The 21,674-nt window shown below is 49.5% G+C and overlaps 1 protein-coding gene across 3 annotated transcripts; it reads left to right on the top strand.

Annotated features, from left to right (window-relative positions):
- The first annotated feature begins 277 nt into the window (after window positions 1-277).
- Window positions 278-20,108, top strand: SEMA4A (semaphorin 4A). Of its 3 annotated transcripts, none has more exons than XM_086393288.1 (15): window positions 278-448; window positions 1,224-1,394; window positions 3,138-3,298; window positions 4,557-4,619; window positions 4,899-4,997; window positions 5,221-5,326; window positions 6,155-6,271; window positions 6,987-7,111; window positions 7,277-7,449; window positions 8,512-8,662; window positions 14,694-14,874; window positions 16,334-16,452; window positions 16,562-16,719; window positions 18,330-18,430; window positions 18,805-20,108. In XM_086393288.1, the coding sequence occupies exons 2-15, from the start codon at window positions 1,253-1,255 to the stop codon at window positions 19,395-19,397; spliced, it is 2,289 nt and encodes a 762-aa protein (XP_086249414.1). In that variant the 5' UTR covers window positions 278-448; window positions 1,224-1,252; the 3' UTR covers window positions 19,398-20,108. The 3 variants fall into 3 exon arrangements, with proteins under 3 accessions (XP_086249414.1, XP_086249415.1, XP_086249417.1); XM_086393289.1 differs by having other exon boundaries at window positions 1,313-1,394; XM_086393291.1 differs by lacking the exons at window positions 278-448; window positions 1,224-1,394; window positions 3,138-3,298; ... (5 more) ...; window positions 7,277-7,449; window positions 8,512-8,662 and adding an exon at window positions 13,878-14,070.
- The last annotated feature ends 1,566 nt before the right edge of the window (window positions 20,109-21,674 follow it).

The following is a 21,674-nucleotide window of genomic DNA, read 5'->3' on the forward strand; positions in this document are numbered from 1 at the left end:
CGGTGTCATGTCTCCTATCTGGGAAATCTTGAGCAAGAGGTAAAATCCCGACTAGGCTTGTTAGACTGGCTGTGACGATAGAGGGACAGGGGGATGGCTGAAATGACCTAGAAACTTTCTGGCCTTTTAAACTTTCTTGATAGACAGGTGAGAGGAGGGCCAAAGAGAGAGGTGTGTCTCCTTTTATTCCCCTCCCAGTCAACCAACTTCCGCCCAAGCCAGGGATCTGTCACAACTCGAGAGGTGGAAATTCTGGTTTCCCTTGCCCAGAGCTCCCAGTGCGGGCTTTGCCACTATGGGTACCTGGAGGGCCGCACTCCTAGCCCAGCCGGGCTGAGTCTCCTGTCCCCCACCTCTGGGGCCTGGGAGCCCTCCCTTCTTTCTCTTGGATGGCACCCCCCGCCCAAGAGTCTGGATACCTGGGTTCTATGCTGTGACTGGCTCAACGGTACGTGAGATGTGATGGCTGACTGGAGGGGTGGCAGACCAAAGGGAGGATTATGCAGAGATCAGGAGTACAGATAGCAGCAGCACTAAGACCAGAGAGAGAGGGGGCAGCTGCAGAGGCTGGGAGACGACCAGCCTCTCCCTGCCCTGGGCCGCTTTCCGTGTGATGCTACTAGCCAGCCTGGAGGGCTGGTCTCCCATCTCCTCTCTGCAAGAAGAGGCCTGTAGGCCTCAGAGTCAGAGAACAGAGCAGGCCGGTTCAGACCTGGTCTTCTTGTTTGGGTCATCAGAGGGTAGGGCTGAGTACAAGGCCCTGGGTATCAAGAGATCTGAAAGAGCCAGGAGAATCAAGTCTGAAGAATCTATACTGCGAGTGCAGGAATCTGCTCCCCAGAAAGTCCTGGAGCCAGGACCAGGCAGTGGTTTGGGATCTGGGCTATGGGAGGAGGAAAGGCAGAGTAGATAACAAGAAGGACTTCCTTGAGCGTAAGGTGAGGGAAGGCAGAGCCGGGCTATTGGTGCAAAGAGATCATAAGGAATGGGGAACAACTGGACTTCAATTCGGAGGGGAGAGTGGGGCAGAGTGAGGCCTGTGAGAATGATGGAAGTGAGACTCTCTGAGGGCACACTGGAGAGGAAACTGGCCTGTCCCCCTGCATCCCCCCCCCCGCCCCCCGCCATACATACTTCTGCTGCCTGGGGCTCTCTGATTGGTTCCCAGGGGGGATGTGGTAAGGACTGCTCACCCAGAGAGTACCCGGTGCCTGTTTCCCCAGAGACGTCCAGTGACAGCCCCTGGCTGAGCATGGCCCTTCCAGCCCTGGGCCTGGACTCCTGGAGCTTCCTGGGCCTTTTCCTCTTCCAGCTGCTCCTGCTGTTCCTGCCACCGGCGACAACTGCGGGGCGTGAAGGGCAGGGACCCACACCCAGGGTCAAATACCATGCAGGTAAGGATCTGACAATCAGGAAGTAGGGGATGGCAGCCCCGGGCTGGAGGGGGTGGAGGAAGGAAAGAGAGAATGGAAGGAAAGGGGTAGGAAATTGGACTTGGAGAAACCACACTAGATAAGTCATGGAGAGGCAGAGGGCGTCAGGGAGAGAGAGACAGCCAGAAATAGAAATTCAGGCTGAGAAAGGAGTGAATGATGAAACTCACTTGGGGGAGGGACTGAGGAAAGGGAGGTGAGGAGAGCAGGGGGCCAGGGGCGTTGTGCCTTCTGGTTCTCCAGAGCTGGTGATTTCTCTTTCCCTCCTTCAGTGTCACTGTTATCAAACTGGGCACTTCAAACCCATAACTGCTTTCATGCCCCTAGGACATTTGAGGCTTAAGGGAATCCGTGGACCTGGTGACCCAGGACACGCAAGTGCACAGATGATGCTGGACCACGCTGTGTCCAATACTGTGGACACCAGGAATACAAGAACCCAGAGTAGCCTGGCTGGTGTCTGGGCCCTGGGACCCTGTAGGCACAGCTTGACTGGTTTCTTACTGAGGCTGTGGGGGCTGCTGGCCCTCCACCTGCAGAGAAAAGACTCAGGAAAGGACATGGGCCCTGTCGGAGTTGCAGGGGCAGGGTCTCCTGGGCATGGCTGAGTCTTTTGCATCTTTCTGGGGCAACATGGTAAAGGAAATGCATGTTGCCCATTGATGGAAGGGCCTCCCTTGTGTTAGGTGCTGGGATTACAAGCATAAACCCTGCCCCCAAGGTGCTGATGGTCCCCAGGGGCAGGCAGGTGGGCTGTCACACAACCATACTTGAGGGTGATCAGTTCAGTGACAGAGGGGTTTATACAGCTCTGGGGAGCCCAGCCTCTCTGGCACCTTGCCACATGTTTCCCCAACTCCTCTTCGTGGTTGGTACTAAGATTCTCTGAGCCTCCAGAGCTAACAGTTAGCTCATCAGTCCTCTAATGCGAAAGTGCAAACGTGCTCATGAGAGAGAGAGTTTGAGAAGCTCATCTCTCCGCGCTGATGTGCCAGGGGCCCTATGTGCCAGGGGAACGGGCACACACACCCACCTCCGCCACATCACAGTGATGGGGAGACCTCAGGGAATCTCCCACAGCCAGCCGAAATCCCCAGTCTGGGTGATATACAGGCGCCTGCAGGAAACTCAGGAGAAAAACATTTTCTTTCTGTTCCACCTATGGCAGTGGTTCTCGTGGTAGAAATTTCCTGTAGAGGAGGGAAGGAAAGTGGGGTTGGTGAGTGGGACCCCTGAAACCCACAGTTACTCTGACACATAGTCCTATCTACCTCTAGCCTTCTTGTCTGTGGGTGCCAACACCTTCCTGTCTGTCTATCTGCTCTCTGCCCTCCCTGCCTGTGAGGACTGATGTGTCCTGCCCAGCCGCAGCCCCCTAGGCCTGAAAGAACATCCCTTATGCCTCACTTTATTTCCTGTCCCTTTGTCTGTCTCTTGAGTGTGGGGCACCCTCTGTCTGTCCCAGTCTGTTATTACCCTGAATCTGGTTGTCTTTCCTCTCCACTATGAGCTCAGCACCCAATGCTCCTAGGCTGTCAGCAGGATGGGGCAAAGCAGGGATCTGCTGCTGAAGAGTGGGTCCGGCTGCGAAGGCTGGGGGGAGCACACTCTGCCAACCCTTTCCTTCCCCTGCTTTTCTCTCAGAAATCAGCTGCTTACCCACTGCCTTCTCATCACTCACCCCTTCTCACCACCTCTCAACAGGGGATGGACGCAGAGCTCTTAGCTTCTTCCACCAAAAGGGCCTCCAGGACTTTGACACTCTACTCCTGAGTGATGACGGAGGCACTCTCTATGTGGGGGCTCGAGAGGCCATTCTGGCCTTGAATATCGAGGATCCTGGGGTGCCAAGGCTGAAGAATATGGTGAGAGGCCAGGGAAAGGGTGCGGGCTGGAAGTGAGGAGGGGGCTGGCAGCTGCCCTGTGCCTGGACTGCCTATGCATGAATAACTACCCAATTTGCTGTTGTCTATAATCAGCAACGATTGGCAGTTCTTGGTATGGACATATACACGTATGATTTTTATGACAGACAAGAAACACAGCAGTGGCCTCACACTTCATGGGCACGATGAATACTGGTTGAATAATACTAATTGATAAAATGGCTGATATGGAAATTGACAAAGTGAAAGTGAAAGTTGCTCAGTCGTGTCCGACTCTTTGCAACCCCGTGGATAGTCCCTGGAATTCTCCAGGCAAGAATACTGGAGTGGGTAGCCATTCCCTTCTCCAGGGGATCTTCCCAACCCAGGGATTGAACCCAGGTCTCTTGCATTGCAGGCAGATTCTTTACCAGCTGAGCCACCAGGGAAGCCCAAGAATACTGGAGTGGGTAGCCTATCCCTTCTCAAGGGCCTCCTTCCTGACCTAGGAATTGAACCAGGATCTCCTGCATTAGCAGGCAGATTCTTTACCAGCTGAGCTACCAGGGAAGCCCCAATACTAGTTGCTAAAATGACTGATATGGAAATTGACCTATGAGAGAAACATTGACTCAAATTATATCAATAATGTGATATCCACCCACTGGAAGACATCACTGAGGCTTCTGTGTTATAGTCACCCTACTCACAGGAATAATGTAAGGGAGAAATGGAGAGGGAAGGAAAAAAGGGAGGGAGGGAGCAATTACTGAGCATCTCAACACAGTCTGTGTTGCTCAGCGTGTGGTCTGTGGGCCACCTGCACATATGGGATGCGGATTAAAAATACAGTTTCTCTGAGGTGTGAGGAACCGAAAATTTTTAACAATTTCCCCAAGAAATGTGTTTTGTTTTGTTTCCAGCTGCTGCTTTGTATACCATGCATGGCATTAGGTGCTTTACATACAGAAATCTGTGCCATTGACCAAGATCACTCAACCAGTAAGTGGTTGAGTCTAGGTTCAAGCTCAGGTCTGATTCCATTGACCATGTTCTCACATGGAGCTGTGTCCTCATGAATATCAGTATCATTAGAGTAATAGCCAGGGTCACAAAGCGAGGTTCTTACAGCCTACCAGCATGTAACTAACCATTATGCCTGCTGGTGATTTCACACCAGAGCCAAGGAGGGGGTAGTAGGTCAGAGAGCTCAAGATCTCATTCCCTTCATCTCCCCTTTCCCAATGCCCTACTTCAGATACCCTGGCCAGCCAGTGACAGAAAAAAGAGTGAATGTGCCTTTAAGAGGAAGAGCAATGAGGTAAGTAGGGGTGGCGATACTGGGGCTCTGCAAGAGAGCCCTGGTGTCCCCAGGCCATCACTGGATGACCTTAGGTGAGGCAGGCAGCAGAGGACGCTTGTTTGAGTGATCGTGTTCTAGAGGATCATGATCACGTGGCCTGCTGTTCTATAAAGACCTATGGGGACTGCCTCAGCACTGTCCAGCCCTTCTCCCTCCTGGCAAGTGAGGGAGCAGTCCTCCAGGGGCCGGGAGTCTGGGGCAAGTGTTCTGGAGGCCTGAACTGTCTCTCTCCCCCAGACACAGTGTTTCAACTTTATTCGTGTCCTGGTATCCTTCAACTCCACCCACCTCTACGCCTGCGGCACGTTTGCCTTCAGCCCTGCTTGTACCTTCATTGTGAGTTATCTGGCGCCGGCTCTCAGGCCCCGCCTCACCTCCACCCCAGCTCATCCTCTGCAGCTCTGAAAAACTCTGATGTTGCGGCCCAGGGTCCTTGTGAGCTTCCGAGCTCCAGGTCAATTTTCCTCTGCAGCCCCTACCCCTTCCTCCCTCGTGTCCCTCCTTTCCCAGACGTGAGACTCTGGCGTTCTGGCCCCCCCAGCCACTTCCCCCCCTCTAGGAACTCCAAGATTCCAGACTATTGCCCATCTCGGAGGACAGGGTTGTGGAGGGGAAAGGCCAAAGCCCCTTCGACCCCACCCATAAGCACACGGCTGTCATGGCAGGTGAGTATCGGCTTCCCTGGTCCATCCCAATAACTGCTTTCCCTGGTCACTCTGTGACACAGGGAATCTGACAATTTCCTGAAAGGCAAGAGGACAAAGGGAGGGGAAGCCAGGAGCCTCAGAGCATAAAATCAGAGGGAGTATCAGGCACCCCAACCAGATGAAGCTGCCACAAAGGAGGTGGGGCAAGATGGATGTGGAGTGATGCACAGAGATGGGAGGGTCCTGGAAGGGTCTCAGACAGGAAAGAGGCCTGAGAGTCACCTTCTGTTCAACAAGCAGACTCTGTATGAACAGCCACTCCGGTGTGCCAGGCATTGGGCTAGGAAACGTAGGGACTGCAAAGAGGAAATCATGGTGCTGTGCCCTCCTGGACACAAACCATCACTCCCCCCAGCCCCTGGCTTCCTGAAGCCGGTGGCCTTTGACTGAGTGGGACCTTGAAAGACAGGTAGGTGGGCAGGGAAAGTGTTCCTGGAAGAAAAGGGTATGCCCTCATGTGTAGAAACAGAACAGCCATCCTGGAGAAACAATGAGTGATTCTAACTGGCGAGTGGTTCAGCTGGGTGTGGGAGGGAGGAGCCAGAGAAAGGCGGGGAAAGTGCCAAACACTGAAGGCCATAAAGTTGGCCAGTCCCTGTGGGAGGAGGACCTGAGAACAGTGCTCAGGGCGGGCTGTGAGCTGGGCTTTGGGACTTCACGGGAAGGTGTAGAACAAATGAAGAAGGCCAGAGAGTGATGTGAAGGCTGACCCCAGTCAGAGGCAGATCTGAGAAGGGCAGGGGCACCCTCCAACTGACAAGGTCCCCCCTCCTCTCCTCACATTAGATGGGATGCTCTATTCCGGCACCATGAACAACTTCCTGGGCAGTGAGCCCATCTTGTTGCGCACCCTGGGATCCCAGCCTGTCCTCAAGACTGACAATTTCCTCCGCTGGCTACAACGTAAGGACCTCAGCCCCACCCAGCACAGGTCTGGCCCCCTTCCCCAAGTCCCGGAGACCTGGCACTCTAAACTGCTGTTAATTCACTCAACTCTCATTGGTTGAGACGTACTATATGCAAGGTGGTACTGCAGGGAAGAAGACAGACCTCCTGTCCTGGGGAGGTTTCATCTTTTAAAAAAAACTGTTTAATTTTTAAAAAATTTTGGTTGTGCTGGGTCTTTGTAGTTGCGCAGGCTTTTTCCCTCTGATTGTGGCGAGCGAGGGGCTACTCTCCAGTTGCGTGCAGTGCATGGGCTTTTCTCATTGTGGTGGCTTCTCTTGTTGGGAAGCACAGGCTCTAGAGCAGGCAGGCTTCAGTAGTTGCAGCACATGGGCTCGCAGTGGTTGTGGGTCTCTCTGGCTCTGGGGCACAGGTTCAATAGCTGAAGCCCACAGGCTTAGCTGCTGCATGTGGGATCTTCCCTGACAAAGGATCAAATGCTTGTCTTCTGCACTGGCAGGCAGATCTTTACCACTGAGCCACCAGGGAAACCCGGGAAGCTTTCATCTTATGTAAATAATTAAAGTACCTCCCCCCACCCATGGCCACACCTCGATCAGCTGTAGATCTGGGCCATAGTACCTTCTAGTCTTCAGAGTCAAGGGTTTTCCCAAAGGGGAAACCAGGACACCTAGGTGCTCCATCTCTTAGCTTATCTGCCCTTCCCGTGCAGCGGACGCCTCCTTCGTGGCAGCCATTCCTTCCACCCAGGTCGTCTACTTCTTCTTCGAGGAGACAGCCAGCGAGTTTGAGTTCTTCGAGAAGCTTCGCATTTCCCGGGTGGCCCAAGTCTGCAAGGTCCACAGCCTGGTGGGAGGCGGGGCTGGCCGTGGAGAAGCCAATGGGGGAGATGGCAGAGGAGGGGCTGGGCGCTTAGGGTCCAATGGGGTGAGGGGCGGGTTAGAGGGCGTGGTCACGCGTGGGCAGTGGGGGCACCCTCTGACTCTTAGATTGTGCCCCTAGAATGACGTGGGTGGCGAAAAGTTGCTGCAGAAGAAGTGGACCACCTTCCTAAAGGCCCAGCTGCTTTGCACCCAGCCGAAACAACTTCCCTTCAACGTTATCCGTCACGCTGTCCTGCTGGCAGACAATTCCTCCACCGATCCCCAGGTCTACGCAGTCTTTACCTCTCAGTGGTGAGCAACTAGGCGAGAGCGTGGGGGTTGGAAGTGGGATTTGGGGTCAGCTCCCTGGCCCGCCAGGGAGGGTAGGAACTGATGTGAGCGAAGCACAAACTCCACACTTCACATATGAAGACATTTGATCATCACCATCTCCCAGGAATTTGACTCACGCCCTTAATGTAGGGCTCAATGTAGATAGGGAAAATAAAGCTCAGAAAGGTTCTTATTAGTTTATGTCCTGCCTGGTTCCAAAAAGGATAGGAGGCAGCTTACAAAAGGCAAACATTAAAATAAAATAAACCTATGAGGAAATGGAAATAAAAGGAGAATGAGAGAACCCAGGGATGGAGTCTGCACATTACAGATGATTATCACTTATACAGTTGGGGATGCTGGGACACCTGTAGCTGTGAACTTCCTAGTGGTCATAGCATAGAGCGAAACACCATCAACAACATAAGATAAAAATAAAGTCATTGCTTGGAGATTGAGACTTATTTGTTGTGGTCTGGCTCCCACAGTGTTCAGGTGTCTGCTGACAATGTGTCAGGTACCAAAGATATCTTTTGTAAGCATGGTCTGGTATCTGTGGCTTCCAGGACTGAGAATATGGTTTATGCCACAGTCAGGTTAAAACAAAACAATAAAGACAGAGCTTTTGTCTCCACAGACCAGGGCGGAAGGAATAAAAATAGTCTTGTAGTTGGGTTCTGTTTGGTTTTCTGAGGACCAAGAATACACTGGACCCCCAGGGAGGAGAGCTTCACCTGGAGCCTGTCTGGGAGCTGGCTACTTTGCTTCTCCCATAGAGGCTCAGTCTGGGCAGGCCACACAGGAGACGCCCCAGGGCCTGAGCCCAAATTAGTTCTCATTAAGGATAACCACACCTCAGATCCTAAAATGGGATAAAGTCTGGGACTCTCCTAGCTCTTATCGCCTCTCGGCTGGGGACTGACCCAGCCCTTCATACTTCTCCCCTTCTGGGGTTTTTCACCAAAAGTGGGCCAAGGTGGGAGGGGGAGGTGTAGCAGAGGAGGTTACAGACAACTTAACTTCCCCTCTGGCTGTCTCCAGGCACGTTGGTGGGACCAGGAGCTCTGCTGTCTGTGCTTTCTCACTCAAGGACATCAAGAGTGTCTTTGAGGGGAAGTATAAGGAATTGGACAAAGAGACTTCACGCTGGACTACTTATGAATATCCTGATATCAGTCCACGGCCAGGCAGTGTGAGTATTATCCATGCAATGAGTAAAGCCCGCCTCCCCCAGACACATATGTGTCAAAGCACCTCTCACAGCGTGATAGTGCCCCATAAATGCTAGTGCTCCCCACACCCCCAAGTCCTGTCTGCTCAGATATTCACCATTCCAGCTGCCCACGTTCCACATCCATGGTGTCCAGCCCCATCCTAAATACAGAACAGCACCCCTGCACCCCAGCTAAGTGCACACCATATGCTTGGGTATATCACTGAAAAAACAAGGGAGCACAGGCTGTGCCAGGGACTTTCCTGGGCCTCTTCATCTGCATTTCTTATTTAACTTTTGTTTTTGGATTGGAGTTGTATATGTACACCATTCGAAGGAGATTTACATGGTTGGTTACAAACAGCAGCCCAGTTTCCTCTCTCCAGCACTTTTCCAAGGAGATTTACATGGTTGGTTACAAACAGCAGCCCAGTTTCCTCTCTCCAGCACTTTTCCCTCTCTAGAGACAATCTCCTTCAACTCTTTTAGCTGATTCTTTTGATTTTATCTCCAAATCTCAAAATACGTTTATTCCTATTCCTTGCTGCTTCCATTTCAGGCAGCAGCTATTGAATTCCCATTGTGGATGGTGAAGATTTAACTGTGTCTCCCCATCCCCACCCCCCACTCAGCGATGAGCTGGAGCTGACTTGCAGCAACTAGCAAGAACCCTTTGTGCATCTCTTTCCAAATCCGAGTTCAGTGACATTACGTTGATAGCTTGAAATTAACCATGGTGGGAATAATACATTATGGAAATCAGCAAACACTTTAAATCATCACCCCAGAGCAGCCTTACCAGCACACTGCTGTACCCACCTCTTATCTCCCAGCATTGGTTTATAGTCAGTTTGGTCAGGCCAGTATTTATATTATGATTCATTACTCACAACTGAGCCATATAGTAGGCCATGATTATTTTTCCTTTTTGCATAATTAAAAAAATTTTCCCTGGGGTTAGTAATTATCTTGATTTTTTTTTTCTTGCTTTGTTTTCTAAGCTCTTATCTTTATTTCAACCCCAAACTCTACCTCAATTAACTGAATCTCTTTTGAAAACAGACCCATTTGGTAGTCTAAGAATTTCATTTTCCTGGAAATCCTTTCTATCTGCTGCAGTCTTGACTACATCTTCATCTCATGTACATCCGGAGCACAGCTGCCATCCTGGAAGCTCCCTTCCTCATCATTCTGGGCATTCCCTTTGCCTCTTTCTTGTGATAATCTGGTGTTTCTTGCATCCCACAACTTCCTATTTTTTCTTTCTTTCACTGTCTTATTTTAGTGGAGGATGGGTGGGTGGGTGCTAAGTTGCTTCAGTTGTGTCCGACTCTGTGCGACCCTATGGACTATAGCCTGCCAGGCTCCTCTGTCCATGGGATTCTCCAGGCAAGAATACTGAGTGGGTTGCCACGTCTTCCTCCAGGGAATCTTCCCAACCCAGAGATCAAAACCGTGTCTGTTATGTCTCAATACATTGGCAGGTGGGTTCTTTACCACTAGAGCCACCAGGATGGCCTCTGTAAATTCCTGGAAAAGAATACACAGCAGGTAAATTTTTTTGAGACCCTGAATGTCTGAAAATGTCTTCATTCTACATTCACCTTTGATAGTTTGCCTGGTTGTATCTATTTTAATTCTAGGAAAAAATAATCTTCCTTTCAGACTTGGAAGGCATCCTCTATTATATTCTAGCTTACAGTGCTACTGTTTGAGAAGTCTGAAGCTATTCTGATCCCCAAAGCTTTGAATATCTGTTTTTCCCTCTGGAATCTTGTCGTACCTTTTTTGTGTTGCTGGTTATTTTGTTGTTGTTGTTGCTGGTTATTTTGAAATTTCATGATATTGTGCCTTGATGGGATCTTGTTCATTCATGGTCCGAGTGTTCACTTTGCCCCTTAGGCCTGGAAATTTAGTTCTTTCAGTTCTAAGAACTGAAAAGAACTGTTAACCTGTTGCTTGAACTGTTACCTTTTCATTTAATACATTTTTTTTAAGGTCACCTGTCACTATTTTAGGCAATGAAGACATAGTAGTGAAGAAAACAAAAATCTCTTTTTTCATGGAGAGGATATTCTACTGTTGGGATGTTTTCTCATTTCTTTCTGAATCCCCTGGATTGGTTGGTCCTATAACTTTTAAAATCCTTTTTAGGAATTTTCCCAAGTCTTTGGTTTTGTTTTACTTGCTGAGAGTATCTCAATTTTTTTATCTTCTGATCCTTCTGTCAGATTTTAAATTTCTGCTAACATATTTAATTTCCTAGATTTTTTGAGCTTTGTATATGTCTTATAAATACGTTCTATTATAGAGAATTTTAAACATATAAAAAGTGGACAGAATAGTATACTGCTGCTGCTACTAAGTCGCTTCAGTTGTGTCTGACTCTTAGCGACCCCATGGACTGCAGCCTACCAGGCTCCTCCGTCCCCGGGATTCTCCAGGCAAGAACACTGGAGTGGGTTGCCATTTCCTTCTCCAGTGCATGAAAGTGAAAAGTGAAAATGAAGTCGCTCAGTCGTGTCCGACCCTCAGCGACCCAATGGACTGCAGCCTACCAGGCTCCTCCGTCCATGGGATTTTCCAGGCAAGAGTACTGGAGTGGGGTGCCATTGCCTTCTCCGACAGAATAGTATTATGGACCTCTAAACAGTGGCACCCCACTCCAGTACTTTTGCCTGGAAAATTCATGGATGGAGGAGCCTGGTAGGCTGCAGTCCATGGGGTCGTGAAGAGCACGACTGAGCGACTCCACTTTCACTTTTCACTTTCATGCATTGGAGAAGGAAATGGCAACCCACTCCAGTGTTCTTGCCTGGAGAATCCCAGGGACTAGGGAGCCTGGTGGGCTGCCATCTATGGGGTTGCACAGAGTCGGACATGACTGAAGTTACTTAGCAGCATACACCCATCAGCCAGCTGCAACTCCTCGCCAATCAGACCACTTCATCTCTATCCCACTCACTTCCCCTCTTATTTTCTGAAGCAAATTCTGGGCATCATTTCATCTGTGTTAGTTTCCTATGGCTGCCATAACAAATTACCACAAACTTGGTGGTGTAAAACACCAAGAACACCAAGAAATTTATTCCTTCACAATTCTGGAGGCCAGGTGTTTGAAATCAAAGTTGCAGTCAAGGTTGGCTCCTCCTGGAGGCCCTGAGAGAGAATCCGTTCTGGGCCTCACTCCTGCCTTGGCTGCTGGCAGGCTTTGGTGTTCTCTGGCTTGTAGGCACCTCACTCCAGTCTCTGCCTCTGCTGTCATGTAGCCTTATCTCTGTGTGTCTCCTCCTCTTCTCTTATGAGCACACTTGTCGTTGGATTTAGAGCCCATTGTGATCCAGAATGAGTCATCTTGAGATTTTTTAATTATATCTACAAATAGCCTTTCTCCAAATAAAGTCACACTCCCAGGTTTTCAATGGGCATACCTTTGGGTGGCTACCATTCATCCCATTACTTCATCCATAATGGTTTTAGTATGTATCACCAAAGATAAGGGCTTTGAAAAAAATAATGTATAGTTCCATTATTACACCAAAAAAATAATGCATGCATGCATGTTTAGTTACTCAGACGTGTCTGACTTTTTGTGATCCCATGGACTGTAACCCGCTAGGCTCCTTGGGATTTTCCAGGCAAGAATACTGGAGTGGGTTTCCACTCCCTTCTCCAGGGATTGAACCCAGGTTTCCTGCATTGCAGGTGGATTCTTTACCATCTGAGCCACCAGGGAAGCCCCCCACCCCACCGAAATTAATAATAGTTTCTTAACCTAATATGCAAAAGTATTCAAATTTCTAATAGTCTCATAGATATCATGTTTTTTTTTTTTTTTAAATATAGTTTGTTTTTGAAATCAAAATCAAAATAAGATCTGTAAGTTTGGATTGGTTGTTCTTTTCAGTCTCTCTTAGTCTGTATGTTCCCTTTCCAACTTCTTTCTTTCTCTTACAATTTATTTGTTATATAGGATTTCCCACAGTCTGGATCTTGATGATTTTGCATTGCTGTGGTGGAGTTTTAAGTATTTTCTATAAATTGGTGTTTGGATCTAGAAACGTGATCATGAAAACTTGCTCTTAGAGTTTGACTTTGGGGAGCAAAACAAAAACTTGTATTAGTTTGGTCTTCTTTCAGGACATTTATAATCTCTGGCTGCATTCGTTGGAATAAGAACTCCTCTTTTGAAGCATTATGTATGTTCTTGTTTCATGGGTATGCTATCTTCATACTTCTCTCTCTTAAGGTAATAATGATACTTCGCTGTGAAGTTTTCTTTTCTCTGAATCATTTGTTTCCTCTTAAAGTTTATTAATTTTTTTCCGTGTCTCTGTTTTTTATATCTTTCATGTCTGTGGTTTCACTCACATATTTGGTCATCCTTGGCTATCTACTCATAGTTATGAGGGAGGGGGCCTTGAAGCTGTGGAAACTCTGCACCCTGGGTATGACTTGGCAACTTGAACTCCATGGTAACTCCACTGTGAATGGGCTGGCTAGGCTGCTTTACTGGAGACCTTCAATATCAGTATCTTTAAGTCTTTTCTTTAGGGCCTTTAGTCAGCTTTCCTGGAGCAGATTCTTCTAGTCTTCTCTTGGAGTGAGGCGGTCTGGCTCCTGGGATCTGGGAGTCATGGGGAAGAAAGGCTGGGGGTGGGGGAAGAGTCTCAGCAGGTGCTGTGTCTACCTGCATTTAATCCCCTGCCTTCATCATGGTGTGTCACCTCTCTGCTGTCCTCCAACCAGAGTCCCTCTGCCTTATCCTCTCTAGAGAATAAACCTCCAGTCCTGGGCCAGGGTATGGAAGGGACAGTTACTCAGCTGCATGGAGCTGGGAAGAAGTCTGCCTGCTTCTTAAATAGATTTTCAAATATAGCCTTTCTTTTGCCCCGTTTCCAGAGGGGACTGAGGCCACTAATTTATGAACTTCAGAAATTCTGCCTTATAAATAAAAATTTAAGCCTGGGCTGGCTTAGAAAGATTCTTTTTTCCTGCTAAGTCTTTTCCCTTTTGTTCATTTGCTTTCCAGCTTCCCAAATGTGGCTGCTTTTACCTCCTCTCATGTTCTCATATGTCTTTAAAAAAAAAAAATCCCTTTGGGAGGAAGCAAGAGTAGGTACATGTGCTCATTCTGGCATCTAAATGAGATACAGATGTTATCGCGTCACTTTACAGATAGGAATTTGCAACTCATAGAGGTAGGGTAACTTGTCTGAGGACACAGCATGAGGTGATGCAGTTGTGGCTGGCTTTAAGACAGTGCTGTTGGAAACGGAGGACAAGAATCGTGACCATTGATCAGGACACAGGTGTCCCAGAGCTGCAGTATGCTGTTGTTGGCAGGGCCTTTGGAGAACAGCCGGTCCAACCCCCTCATTTTATGGGTAAGAAAAAGAAGGCCCAGAATGGAGAAGGGACTCTCCCCGAGTCGTGCATCCAATTCATGCCAAACCATGATGCAAAATACTCCCTGCTATACCACCCCTTTTTGTGACAGACTGCATTCCATTATTGACTCTGTGAACATTTATTGGGCCCCAACTGAGTACTAGGTCCTATGCTAAGCCTGGGCCTACAGACATGAGTTCAGGGTGTCCTTGCCTGCAGGGGATCCTCACCCTACATTCTGCTGGTGGCCGGGCATCCTTGGTGACGGGGATGATGGGTAGAAATAATGACAGCTAAAGCTTATCAAGTACTTACTTCATGCCAAGTACTGTTCTAATTACTTTTCATGTAAGTCGCTTGCATCCTCATAGCAAGTCTGTGCTGTGTTGGTAATAGGCCCATTTCACTGTTAAGGAACCTCAGACATGCTGAATTCAGACGCTGCATTTTAAAGCCAGGCAGTTCCAGAGTCCAGCTTTAATCCCAGTCCTGAAATGAGGACTGCCAAGAGGGAGGGAGGCAAAGGAGATTAGCCAAAGGGGAGGGAGGGAGAGAAGAGGCCACGGGTGGGTTGAAGGAAAGGAGAAAGCTGACCTGATCTGCCTCCTTCCCCCTTCAGTGCTCCAAGGGCCCCTCCTCTGATAAAGCCTTGACCTTCATGAAGGACCATTTCCTGATGGATGAGCCAGTGGTGGGGACACCCCTGCTGGTGAAGTCTGGTGTAGAGTACACATGGCTTGCGGTGGAGACAGCCCAGGGCATCGACGGGCAGAGCCATCTGGTCATGTACCTGGGCACCAGTGAGTAGAGGGCTCCAGGGCACCCCTCAAGGGGCTGGAGCCAGGGTTGCAACTCAGGTTGAGGAGGGAGACCTTTGAGTCCATTCACTCATGCATTCACTCAACAAATTCTTTTTTTAATTGGATGATAATTGCTTTATAATATTGTGTTAGTTTCTTCTGTACCACAGTGTGAATCAGCTATACGTATACATATAACCCCTCCCTCTTGGACCTCCCACCATCCCACCCCTCTAGGTTATCACGAAGTAGCAAATGTTTATCAGAGCACCTGCGCTGTGCCTGGCACCCAGCTAGGCTCTGAAAATATAGCAGGGGAACCAAAGAGCCCCATCCCTAACTTTTCTGAACTTTCAGTCTGGTGGGGTAGAGAAGCATGAAGGGTTTTGGTGACCTTAGCAAGAGCTGTTTATCTTATTTATCTATCTTATGGGGGAAACCATGCTAGAAAGGTGATGTAAGGGAGGATAGAGGAGGGGTGTATAGACTTGGGGAGGGAAAAGATGGGCAGGAAGTAGAGGGAGCTCTTAGGCGAAGGCTTTTGTGTTTTCTATGAAGTAGGAGAACACAAGGTCATGAGTGGCGGGGACTGAGGGATGGAAAAGGCAGGTTTGAGAAGAGAGAAGTAGATTCAAATATTCTTTGTGGAAAGAAGGAGAGACGGTCTGTGGGGGGATGGGGAAGATTGCGAAGCATATGTATTGAGGGCCTGGCTAAGGTGGATGACCTTGAGCTTTAGTAGAAGAAGCCCGTCAGGTTCCTTCTTTCTTTTAGGACATCAGCTGTGCCTATATTGAGTACACAGACAAGAACAAAACAGACAAAAAGCTAGCTCCTTTTGGAGTGCATGGAGACAGACAATAAACATACTGAAGGAGTCAGTTACTTGGTACATTGCGAGATCAGAAAATAAGTAGAACAGTGTGATGGGGTGGTCAGGAACGCTTGTTGGAAAGGTGGTAATTTGAAAAGGTGGTCGGGGTAGACCTTACTGAACTTTGAGTAGAGACCCTTGACGGAAGTGAGGGAGGCTGGTGATGTGATTTTCTCCAGAACTGATTAAAAGTCCACATATCCATGAAGAAAGGGGATAGTTTGGTTCCTCTAGGGCTGGAGTTTGATCAGGCAGTTTCCAAGGAAGGACTGAGAGGCAAGGGATTTCCAGCCATTTACGAGAGCTCCGTCTCCATGGCAACAGAAGGAAATGGTCTGACAGATCTGTGTCCAGTGCAGACTTCAGAAGGAACTTTCTTTCTTTCTTTTTTTTGGCTTCAAGGCATGTGGGATCTTAGGTCCTCAAGCAGGGATCAAATCAGCACGCCTTGCATGGAAGCCCAAAGACCTAACCACTGGGCCACCAGAGAAGTCCCAGAAGGAACTTTCTGACAGCTGGGGAGGCCATCTGGAGTCAGAGAGCAAGCATGAGAGGCTAGGTGATTTCAACTCTCTCTCTCCACAGGCACAGGCTCCCTCCACAAGGCTGTGGTGAGTGGGGACCACAGTGCTTATCTGGTGGAGGAGATTCAGCTGTTCCCTGACCCTGAACCTGTTCGCAACCTGCAGCTGGCCCCTACCCAGGTGGGAAAGGGCCTGATCCTCAGATGAGGTCTCCAGGGGGGCAGGCCTTGGGTGTTAGGTCCTTACTAGATGTGGCAGGGTGACTTGACAGGCTTCATCTCTTTTCCAGGGAGCAGTGTTTGTAGGCTTCTCAGGAGGCATCTGGAAGGTTCCTCGAGCCAACTGTAGTGTCTACGAGAGCTGTATGGACTGTGTCCTTGCCCGGGACCCTCACTGTGCCTGGGACCCTGAGTCTCAAACCTGCCGCCTCCTGCCCACCCCTATCCTGTGAGTGCCAGTTACCCTGTATGTGCTTCTGGGCTCCTTCTTTCCAGGTGCTGTGAGGTTGGTGCAAAAGTAATTGCGGTTTGGGGCTGTGAATTTTATATCATTTTAACTAGGCTCAAACACATCTTTATTAATCAAAATAGGAACTGTTACAATTAATACATTTTTTGCCAACAAGAAATAAGTTGCTTTATTCCCGTAGCATAAAAATCTGTGCTTCAGGATTCGATGAACTCTTGGAAACCATTTTCTGCTGTTTGTGGAAGCGTTTTCCCTTCAAAAAGTTGCTTGAAGAAGTGGTAGTTGGTTGGCAAGAAGTCAGGCGAACATGGTGGATTTGGCAAAACTTTGCAGCCCAGTCCGTTCAGCTTTTGAAGTGTTGGTTGCGTGGCATGTGTTTGAGTGTTGTTGTGGAGAAGGGGCCCTTTTTTTTGAACTGGCTGCAGGCATTGCACTTTTCAGTTCATCCCATTGACTTGCTGAGCATACTTCTCAGATGTCATGGTTTCGCCAGGGTTCAGAAGTTGTAGTGGATCAGACATTTAGTGGTTGGACCAAAAAGAAGCTCCAAAGCACTTCCCAAAGCCACACTTGCACCAAAAAAGGTCCTCACCAAACGATGACCATGACCTCTTCTTGGTGCAGGTTCGGCTCTGGGAAGTGCTTTGGAGCTTCTTCTTGGTCCAACCACTGAGCTGGTAGTCACTGGTTATAGTATACAATCCACTTTTCTTTTCTCATCACACATCACAATCTGATCGAGAAACGGTTTCTTGTTGTGGCTTAAAATAAGAGAAGACAACACTTCAAAATGACGATTTTTTTGCTTTGTGGCCAGCGCATGAGGCATTCACTTATTGAGCTTTTTCATCTTTCCAATTTGCTTCAGATGCTCAATGACCACAGAATGGTCGACATTGAGTTCTTTGGCAGCTTTTTGTGTAATAGTAAGAGGATCATCTTCAATGACCTCTCCACTGGTCGTTGTCAGCTTTCAGTGGCCGGCCATCGCACTCCTCATCTGCAAGGCTCTTGTCTCCTTTACAAAACTTCTTGAACCACCGCTGCACTGTACGTTTGCTAGCAATTCCTGAGCCAAATGCATTGCTGATGTTTCGAGTTGTCTCTGCCGTTTTACGACCCATTTTGAACTCGAGTAAGAAAATTGCTCATATTTGCTTTTTGTCTAATATTATTTCCATAGTCCAAAATAAATATAAAATAAACATCAAGTAGTAGGTCATTAGCAAAAAACATAAAGCAAAAAATATACATTAAAATGATGTATAACATAACCACATTTATTAAGAATGTATTCCAATATCAAATGGCAAATTTCAACAATGCAAAAATCGTAATTACGTTTTCATCAACCTAATACTAACACATCGCCTCCAAGACAACCCCCAGCCTCTGGGGGCTCCTCCAGGGATGGAGTTATACCCGGCATTGTTGAGCTGTTTCAGCCCACCCTGGGCTTCTCTTCCCCTGATCTCTGTTCTACCTTGTCACCCCGACCCATCTTTCTCCCCACTGCACTTCCCTCTCTTGCTCCCTCCTCTTCCCACTCTTGCCTGTTTCAAGGGATAATTTTTGCTTTCTCTCCTCAGGAAGTCCTGGAAACAGGACATGCAGCAAGGGAACCCAGAGTGGGCATGTGCCAGTGGCCCCATGGGCAGGAGTCTGGGGCCCAGGAGCCGCCCCCGAATCAGTGAGTGTGGCCCAGAGGAGGTGCAAAGGCGAGAGAGGGCTTCCAGTGGTGGGGACGCTCCTGCATCAATTTCTCCCTTCGCATCTGCCTGGCTTGAGAACTGAATACCCAGAGCTGGGATGGATTTGAATGTCAGCTGTAGGGTGGAGGGATAGAAATTCTAAGCTGGGATTCAGGATTGGGGTTGAAATTGGTTCTGGTGTCAGAGCTGGAGTCAGATGAACTGGGGGTTAGTTTGGGGCCCAGACTGGAGACAGGAAAGGGGTCAAAGTTGAGTTTAGGACTTGAAATAGAAGTCGGAGACGGGAATGGGGCCCCAAATGTTGGGGCCTGCATTCTCCCCTTAACCTTTGGCCCCTTTCCTTCCCCTACAGTTAAAGAAGTCCTGGCTGTCCCCAACTCCATCCTGGAGCTCCCCTGTCCCCAGAGCTCGGCTCTGGCCTCTTACCACTGGAGTCACGGGGTAGAAGCCATCCCAGAGGCCCCTTCCACAGTCTACAATGGCTCCCTCTTGCTGCTTCTGCGAGATGGGGCGGGGGGTCTCTATCAGTGCTGGGCCACTGAGAATGACTTCTCGTACCCTGTGGTCTCCTACTGGGTGCACAGTCAGGACCAGCCCCTGGCCCTGGACCCCAAACTGGCGGGCATTCCCCGGGAGCGCATGGAGGCCCCGCTGACCAGGGTTGGCGGCGGGGCTGCCCTGGCTGCCCCGAAGTCCTACTGGCCCCACTTCCTCACCGTCACTGTGCTCCTTGCCCTGGTGCTCTCAGGAGCCCTCGTCACCTTCCTTGTATCCCCACTGGGGGCACTCCGAGCCCGGGGCAAAGTCCAAGGCTGTGGGACCCTGCCCTCCAGGGAGAAAGCCCCACTGAGCAGCGAGCAGTGCCTCCAACCCTCCAAGGAAGGCAGGACCTCTGCCAGTGACATGGACGCCGACAACAACCTCCAGGGCACAGAGGTGGCTTAAACTCTGGGTACAGGCTGGGGCTGTTGGATAGGGCAGGGCGTGTGGCCATTGGCTGGGGGAGCTGGGAGCTGTTCCTTTCTGACTAGGCTGGGAGTGGCACCGAAGACCGCTTTCCCCAACCAGAGGACCTTCTCTGCCATTCTGTGCCACTGATAGCACTCAGTGAGGCTGGGCACAGCAGAGCTGGCTCCCCTGTGGAACCTGCTTCTACCAAGCACGTGGCCTCTCTAAGCGGGGCTGCCCCAGACCTGGTCTAGGCCGTGAAAGGAGGACCCAGAGAGGATCCTTCAGTTCTGGGCATCCTGGGACCGTCCAGAACATACCGCTGCAGGAGACCTAAAACAACAAGCGCGTGAGCACACCACATCTGGGGACTCCACTCTGAAAGCAGCTGCCACCTTGGACACCAACACTCCCCTCTCCAAGGACTCTCCAGGACTCTGCAGGGAGCCGCTCCCTCCAGCTCACCTTATCAGCTCCGCTGGGAGGTCTTTCCTGAAGTCTCACCTCCTTCCATCTTGCTTCAGTTGGGGCACATTTAATCTGTGCCCCTTCTGGCCTGGCTCGAACGGCAGGGGTAATCTGAGCCTTGATCACTCCTTTTCCCTGGCTGACCCCTGGACTCTCTTCTCTCCCCTCTCCTCTGTTTTGGAATTCAAAACCTGCTTGTCACAGACAGTTTATTTTTTATTAAAAAGACAAAGCTTGTGACTGGTGCTGTTTTTTTGTCAGAGCAGAGCACTCCAGCTGGGGACCGTGGGAGGGGAGGGGAGCAGGAGGTCTGAGGACATTAGTAGGTTTGTGGGGTGATTGTTCTCTTCAGCTCCAAACCACCCCTTTCTCCCTGCCAGCTCCCTCCCAGCCCCCAAGCAGCCCCACAGCCCTTCCTTCTACTCCAGACACTGCTGGAGAGCACCTCCAACTCTGTCTTTGGGGCCAACTCACATCTGTGTCTGCTGACCAGGCAACACCTCATCCGTCCTGGACTCCGTGCCGCAGCCCCACAGTTGCTGATCTCAGCTGTCCCACACTTCTCGAGACTCCTACTCAGTCCCCCTACCCCTCGGCAGCAGTTGGTTTCAACCCTTGGAGGACTGAATTTATAGAAAGACCGTGCAGCCACCCCCATCCTGGCCACATCCTTCCTAATATCTGACAAATGCTCTGTGCACACCCCCTTATCACCCGCCCACTCTCCATCCTGTCACGACGTTTGTCCCTTTTCCATCCAAGGCTAACAGGTGCACTGGCCCTTCCACGGGCCACGCCAAGACGCCCTCCCCCGCCCTCCCCACTTTACTGCTCCCTCACTGTTAACCTCCCTTCTTCCACCCACAAGTGTGCTGGGTGTTCTCTGTACCAAAGGGGAAAAAAGCAACGATCCTTCCTACAACCCCACACTTTTAGTCAACCCCTGCCACGCTCACTCACTCTTTCCTGTCAACTACTGAACAGCAGGTCGGGTTCATTCTGGCTGTCCCTCCAACACCCCCAGCGTCACCCTCACCCTCTTTAATCCCTGTAGGCTGGCTTTTTCCCCCACCTCTCTGCTTAGATGACTCTTCATGATTTTCCATAAGCCTCTTGCTGGCCTTGATCTCTGTGTAGTCTTCACACCTTGGCCACGCTATTCTTCTCACAACTCACTCTTTTTAAATTTTTATTGGTGTATAGTTGATTTGCAATGTTGTGTTAGCTTATGCTGTACAGCAAAGTGAATCAGTTATACCTAAACATATATCCGCTCTTTTTTAGATTCCTCATAACTCTCTTCTACGGCTTTTTCTTTAGAAGATGTTTTAAAAATTTTCAGTTGTGGTTAAAAAAAAGAACATGGTAATATAAAATTTACCCCCTTAACCATTCAGTTTTGGCTTCCCTGGTGGCTCAGTGGTAAAGAATTTGCCTACAATGCAGGGATGCAGGTTCCATCCCCTGAAGGAGGAAATGGCAACCCACTCCAGTATTCTTGCCTGGAGAATCCCATGGACAGAGGAGCCTGGCGGGCTACAATCCATGAGGTCACAGAATCAGACATGACTTAGCAACTAAACAGCAACAAACCATACAGTTTAAGCATACAGTTCAGTGTGTGAACTACGTTCCCATCGTTGTGTAACAGATCTCTAGAACTTTTTCATCTCGTGAACCTAAAAGCTGATGCTCATTGAACATTTCCTCCTCCTCTCAACCCCTAGCAACCACCATTCTGTTTTCTATGAGTCTAACTACTTTAGGTGTCTCATATTTGATCTTGTGTGACTGGCTTATCTCACT

This window comes from Bos grunniens, chromosome 3 (genome assembly GCF_055505025.1).
Source record: "Bos grunniens cultivar Pamir isolate PY7600 chromosome 3, Bosgru_T2T1.0, whole genome shotgun sequence".
Classification (NCBI taxonomy): domain Eukaryota; kingdom Metazoa; phylum Chordata; class Mammalia; order Artiodactyla; family Bovidae; genus Bos; species Bos grunniens.

Excerpts from the sequence above, each read along its gene's own strand:
- SEMA4A (XM_086393288.1), top strand. The coding sequence starts at position 1,253 with ATGGCCCTTCCAGCCCTGGGCCTGGACTCCTGGAGCTTCCTGGGCCTT. Across the intron at positions 4,998-5,220 it reads GCCCTGCTTGTACCTTCATT|GAACTCCAAGATTCCAGACT; the intron begins GTGAGTTATCTG and ends CCCCCCCTCTAG. Across the intron at positions 18,431-18,804 it reads CAGGAGCCGCCCCCGAATCA|TTAAAGAAGTCCTGGCTGTC; the intron begins GTGAGTGTGGCC and ends CTTCCCCTACAG.